Source organism: Taurulus bubalis (genome assembly GCF_910589615.1).
Source record: "Taurulus bubalis genome assembly, chromosome: 11".
In the NCBI taxonomy this organism is placed as follows: Eukaryota; Metazoa; Chordata; class Actinopteri; order Perciformes; family Cottidae; genus Taurulus; species Taurulus bubalis.
In genome coordinates this window covers 1953213-1960136 of record NC_136599.1, presented here as the reverse complement: position 1 = coordinate 1960136, position 6924 = coordinate 1953213, and the positions used below count along the sequence as shown (strand labels likewise).

Here is a 6924-nt window from a genome sequence, read left to right as displayed (position 1 = left end):
TCAATGAATTGATCAGCAGCAGAAGACGAAGAAGAAGAAGAAGAAGAAGAAGACGAAGAAGAAGAAGAAAGAAGAAGAAGAAGTGGATTAATCTTAATTTCACATGATCGCAGCTGAAACGCTGTGTTTGTGAATCAGAAGAATCAACTGATGAGGATCAGAGTGATCAGAGTGATCGGGGTGATCGGAGAGTGATCGGTTGAAGATGCCCGTCGGTGTTCGGAGCAGCTGAGAGAAACGCAGCGGAGATGTACGAGGAGAGACACAGAAGTAAGAAGCACTTTGTTTCTGCTCAACTTTCACGATTCATACATTTCATAAGCGTTCTTCATATTTTGTCCACGTCTGCGAGGACGAAGGAAACGCCTCAAAGTGTCTCATCGGTCACGTGACGTCGGGCTCAGAAGAAGCATTTTGACATTGTAAAATCTGTGTTTCGATCTGAGAAATCAATTCTTTGGACTTCAAGGTCACTTCCTTGAATTGTTTCCGGAGCTTTCATCTCTCGGTCTTCTTCAGAGAGGAAAGCTCCATGTTCTGCTCCTTCTGTCAAGAAAACATCTCTGTTCTACAAGATGGTACAATATTCATGTAGAGTATGTTGTCAGTAAAGATACACACATCATAATAATAATAGGAACATTAATAATAAATAACAATACTGACAACAATAATAATAAATACTATTGACAATAATATGAATAATAAACAATATATATATATGATAATACAAATAATAAACGAAACATAACAAATAATGGCAATACTACTCGTATTATTAAATATGAATTATGATCATATGAGTATGAATTATGATAATATAAATATGAATTATGATAATATGAATTATGATAATATGAATTATGATAATATAAATTCATGATGATTGTGATGATACTAATAATAACAAAAACAATAATAATAATGAATACCATTGATAATAATACTCCTAATACAAAATAATCAACAGAAACTAAAGATGGAATAATATAAAATATTGTTTCAATAATAAAGCATTTCTCATTTGCATAAATTAGACATCATATTACTTTATATGTCAGTAAAATGCGACGTTCTCCTTCTTTAAGAAACCTCGTGAACGGCGTTCGATCACATGACCACGACAGGTGTGTGACATCATCGCCTCACTGATCCCTCACAGCTCATTGGTTCAAAGAGACAAAGCGGCCGACATGTTATCTGAGTGTGCTGGTGTGAGAATGAAGCGTCCGCTGGTTCGAGTCCTCTGAGGGGTCAAAGCCTGCCGGACACTTTGAGGACCGTTTGACACACGAGCTACTTCCTGTTTTACAGGAAGTCGTGACAGAAAAGAGGCGAACACGTCCGGAAGGTTCAAAGTGGATGTTGAGTGTATATATATATATAATGTTTTTTAATAATAAAACCTCCTCTCCTGTGACCTTTGACCTCAGTCAGGACGGGGTTAACAGAGAGTCTGATCCTCTGGATCCTAATGGGGGATCAGTCTTAAAATGCCCCCCACACTCCCGCGGAAGTCCTGATAACGTTGTCATGGAAACGAGCATTAAAGCACGTGACATCATCAGTAACCACGGCAGCGGCGTTAATCCGCCCTTTTATTCCACGGAACAGGATTTATTCATTTACACTTTATCTAAAAACCTCAGAGACCTTCAGAGGGAGCCAGACAGGAAGTCCTGCACGAGAAAGACCAGGGGAGAAAAGTCCAGAGTGTCCTTGAATGCACCGATACTACAACGGCGACTCTGATGCATTATTTTAAATGTAATGAAGGGAAGTGTAAACAAGAATAAACATTAATATCAGAGAGAATATTGGGAGTCCCACAGGGCTCCATTCTGGATCCTCCTCTCTTCTCATTAGAAATGAATATCTAAAATCTGATAAGAAAAATACGCAAATATTTGATATGATGTAAGATATTAAAGATGAGGATTTATTGACATGATGTAAGTTATTAAACGATTATTAAATGAGGATTTATTGATATGAGATGATGATATTAAACATGATGATTCAGTCTGAGTATGAGATCAGAAAGAAGAAGAGAAACTAAATGAACTGACGACCTTCCAGCTGGACGAGGCTGGAGGGCAGCGTGAGACACTCACACACACACACACACACACACACACACACACACACAGTCACACACACACACACACACACACACACACACACACACACACACACACACACACACACTCAGTTAGAGACAGGGCAGTGAAAAGTAGAAAGTTAACAAGGCGGATGAAGGGTTGTGTGTGTGCGAGTGTTGGGATGCCCCGCTTCACCATCTCAGACACACACACACACACACACTCTCTCTCTCTCTCTCTCTCTCTCTCTCTCTCTCTCTCTCTCTCTCTCTCTCTCTCTCTCTCTATCTCTCTGTTGTCATGATGATGTGAGTTGACTCGGGATAATTCGGGGATAATTAGTCGGTTCTTGTCGTCCTGCGGGTGAAGCAGCTCCTCCACAGGAAGAAACAACGTGACCCACAGTCATGTGACCTGCACTGTCCAAACCTCAGCTGCTGATTGGCCAGATGACAAACCTGCTGGGATGCTGCCAGCTCTGAGTTCAGGGGGGCGGAAATCCTTTAAAGGACCATTCTGTCGCTTTCAGAACATGTGGAATCTCCTCCCCTCAGTTGGTGTTGAGACAATCGCTCACAGGAAGCTTTATTTTGAAAGTCACGGCATCGTGTGATGATGCAACTGCGAGGTGTCTCTGGTTCTGGTTCACAACTGTCTACAGGAACCAAGCGGACCAGTGAGTGAGTGTTTCCAGTGAATACAATGAGGTTAAATCATGATTCACAGCGACAGCAGCTCAACCTAGTTCTACGTTAACCACGGATACGTTAAACCTTTCATGTCAGCCTCAAATCTCGCTTCCAGAAACGCACAATGCCACGTTGAGAAACGATGCTTTGTGTTGTGAGCTGTGGCACAGAAATATAGACAGTATATATATATATATAACAGTTCACTCTACTCTTTCAGTGTGGACGGATTAATCTTTTTTCAGACTGGACTTTATTATCATATTCACATCAATTAAAGAAGAAACACAGAAACAAAAGAGCAAACATTTAAATATAACATTCTTAAAACATGTTAAATGAATCCTCATACAACAACTCTTATAATATCTGACGAAAACGTACTTCTCATTTTTCATGTGTTTTCCCAGTAAAGTGTTACATTATTTACAATAATATAGTCTTTTCAAAATAAAATGCAGTCTTCACAGGAAATTTAATTTAGTTTAGACAAAAAACTACTCAGATTAGGTTGAGACAACTAAACTACTAGCTAGGTTGAGACAACTAAACTATTTAGTTAGGTTGAGACAACTAAACTACTTAGTTTGGTTTAAACAACTAAACTACTCAGTAAGTTGAGACAACTAAACTATTTAGTTAGGTTGAGACAACTAAACTACTAGCTAGGTTGAGACAACTAAACTATTTAGTTAGGTTGAGACAACAAAACTACTCAGTTAGGTTTAAACAACTAAACTACTAGTTAGGTTGAGACAACTAAACTACTTAGTTAGGTTGACACAACTAAACTACTCAGTTACGTTGAGACAACTAAACTACTTAGCTAGGTTGAGACAACTAAACTATTTAGTTTGGTTGAGACAACTAAACTAATCAGTTAGGTTGAGACAACTAAACTATGTAGTTAGGTTGATTTAACTAAACTACTCAGTTAGGTTTAAACAACTAAACTAGTCAGTTAGGTTGAGACAACTAAACTATTTAGTTAGGTTGAGACAACTAAACTACTTAGTTAGGTTTAAACAACTATACTACTTGGTTAGGTTGAGACAACTAAACTACTAGTTAGGTTGAGACAATTAAACTACTTAGTTAGGTTTAAACAACTAAACTACTGGTTAGGTTGAGACAACTAAACTACTCAGTTAGGTTCAGACAACTAAACTATTTAGTTAGTTTTAGACAACTAAACTACTTAGTTAGGTTGAGACAACTAAACTACTCAGTTAGGTTGAGACAACTAAACTATTGAGTTAGGTTGAGACAACTAAACTACTTAGTTAGGTTTAAACAACTAAACTACTTGGTTAGGTTGAGACAACTAAACTACTAGTTAGGTTGAGACAACTACACTACTTAGTTTGGTTTAAACAACTAAACTACTAGTTAGGTTGAGACAACTAAACTACTCAGTTAGGTTCAGACAACTAAACTATTAGGTTAGGTTTAGACAACTAAAGGATTTAGTTAGTTTTAGACAACTAAACTACTTAGTTAGGTCGAGACAACTAAACTACTAGTTAGGTTGAGACAACTAAACTACTTAGTTAGGTTTAAACAACTAAACTACTAGTTAGGTTGAGACAACTAAACTACTCAGTTAGGTTCAGACAACTAAACTATTTAGTTAGGTTTAGACAACTAAAGGATTTAGTTAGTTTTAGACAACTAAACTACTTAGTTAGGTTTAGACAACTAAACTACTAGTTAGGTTGAGACAACTAAACTATTTAGTTAGGTTGAGACAACTAAACTACTCAGCTAGGTTTAAACAACTAAACTACTCAGTTAGGTTGAGACAACTAAACTACTTAGTTAGGTTTAGACAACTAAACTACTAGTTAGGTTGAGACAACTAAACTATTTAGTTAGGTTGAGACAACTAAACTACTCAGCTAGGTTTAAACAACTAAACTACTCAGTTAGGTTGAGACAACTAAACTACTCAGTTAGGTTGAGACAACTAAACTACTTAGTTAGGTTTAAACAACTAAACTACTAGTTAGGTTGAGACAACTTAACTATTTAGTTAGGTTGAGACAACTAAACTACTTAGTTAGGTTTAAACAACTAAACTACTAGTTAGGTTTAAACAACTAAACTACTAGTTAGGTTGAGACAACTTAACTATTTAGTTAGGTTGAGACAACTAAACTACTCAGTTAGGTTTAAACAACTAAACTATTTAGTTAGGTTGAGACAACTAAACTATTTAGTTAGATTGAAACAACTAAACTACTCAGTTAGGTTGAGACAACTAAACTATTTAGTTAGGTTGAGACAACTAAACTATTTAGTTAGGTTGAGACAACTAAACTACTTAGCTAGGTTTAAACAACTAAACTACTCAGTTAGGTTGAGACAACTAAACTATTTAGTTAGGTTGAGACAACTAAACTACTCAGTTAGGTTTAAACAACTAAACTACTCAGTAAGTTGAGACAACTAAGCTATTTAGTTAGGTTGAGACAACTAAACTACTCAGCTAGGTTTAAACAACTAAACTACTCAGTTAGGTTTAAACAACTAAACTACTCAGTTAGGTTTAGACAACTAAACTACTCAGCTAGGTTTAAACAACTAAACTACTCAGTTAGGTTTAGACAACTAAACTACTCAGTTAGGTTTAGACAACTAAACTACTTAGTTAGGTTTAAACAACTAAACTATTTAGTTAGGTTGAGACAACTAAACTACTCAGCTAGGTTTAAACAACTAAACGACTCAGTTAGGTTGAGACAACTAAACTATTTAGTTAGGTTGAGACAACTAAACTACTCAGTTAGGTTTAAACAACTAAACTACTCAGTAAGTTGAGACAACTAAACTATTTAGTTGGGTTGAGACAACTAAACTACTCAGCTAGGTTTAAACAACTAAACTACTCAGCTAGGTTGAGACAACTAAACTACTCAGTTAGGTTGAGACAACTAAACTACTTAGTTAGGTTGAGACAACTAAACTACTTAGTTAGGTTTAAACAACTAAACTACTAGTTAGGTTGAGACAACTAAACTATTTAGTTAGGTTGAGACAACTAAACTACTCAGTTAGGTTGAGACAACTAAACTACTTAGTTAGGTTTAAACAACTAAACTACTCAGTTAGGTTTAGACAACTAAACTACTCAGCTAGGTTTAAACAACTAAACTACTCAGTTAGGTTTAGACAACTAAACTACTCAGTTAGGTTTAGACAACTAAACTACTAGTTAGGTTGAGACAACTAAACTACTCAGCTAGGTTTAAACAACTAAACTACTCAGTTAGGTTGAGACAACTAAACTACTCAGTTAGGTTGAGACAACTAAACTACTTAGTTAGGTTGACACAACTAAACTATTTAGTTAGGTTGAGACAAATAAACTACTCAGTTAGGTTGAGACAACTAAACTACTTAGTTAGGTTTAAACAACTAAACTACTAGTTAGGTTGAGACAACTTAACTATTTAGTTAGGTTGAGACAACTAAACTACTCAGTTAGGTTGAGACAACTAAACTATTTAGTTAGGTTGAGACAACTAAACTACTCAGTTAGGTTTAAATAACTAAACTACTCAGTAAGTTGAGACAACTAAGCTTTTTAGTTAGGTTGAGACAACTAAACTACTCAGCTAGGTTTAAACAACTAAACTACTCAGTTAGGTTGAGACAACTAAACTATTTAGTTAGGTTGAGACAACTAAACTACTTAGTTAGGTTTAGACAACTAAACTACTCAGCTAGGTTGAGACAACTAAACTACTAGCTAGGTTGAGACAACTAAATTACTTAGTTAGGTTGAGACAACTAAACTACTTAGTTAGGTTTAAACAACTAAACTATTTAGTTAGGTTGAGACAACTAAACTATTTAGATAGGTTTAAACAACTAAACTACTTAGTTAGGTTGAGACAACTAAATTACTTAGTTAGGTTGAGACAACTAAACTATTTAGTTAGGTTTAAACAACTAAACTCCTGATATGGGCTTCGATAACAAACAGATGTAAAGCTTTAAACAGGCAGTAAATCAATAATGTTTTCATGTTACACCGGAGCTCGCATGTGAAAAATCTAAATCTGAATGAAGGCTTTATTTCCCAGTTCCAGTGAACGCATCCTGGGCGTGTGTACTGTCCACCTCTCTAC

General features: G+C 35.9%; 1 protein-coding gene across 1 annotated transcript in view; it reads left to right on the top strand.

Moving 5' to 3' along the window:
* Nucleotides 1-248: 248 nt before the first annotated feature.
* Nucleotides 249-6924, top strand: part of cacna1fb (calcium channel, voltage-dependent, L type, alpha 1F subunit) — a gene marked incomplete at both ends in the record, with an annotated part of 42937 nt that continues 36261 nt past the window's right edge. The window contains one exon of the mRNA XM_079226424.1: nt 249-270. Coding sequence (XP_079082550.1) covers nt 249-270 — 22 coding nt within the window. The remainder of the gene's footprint in view (nt 271-6924) is intronic.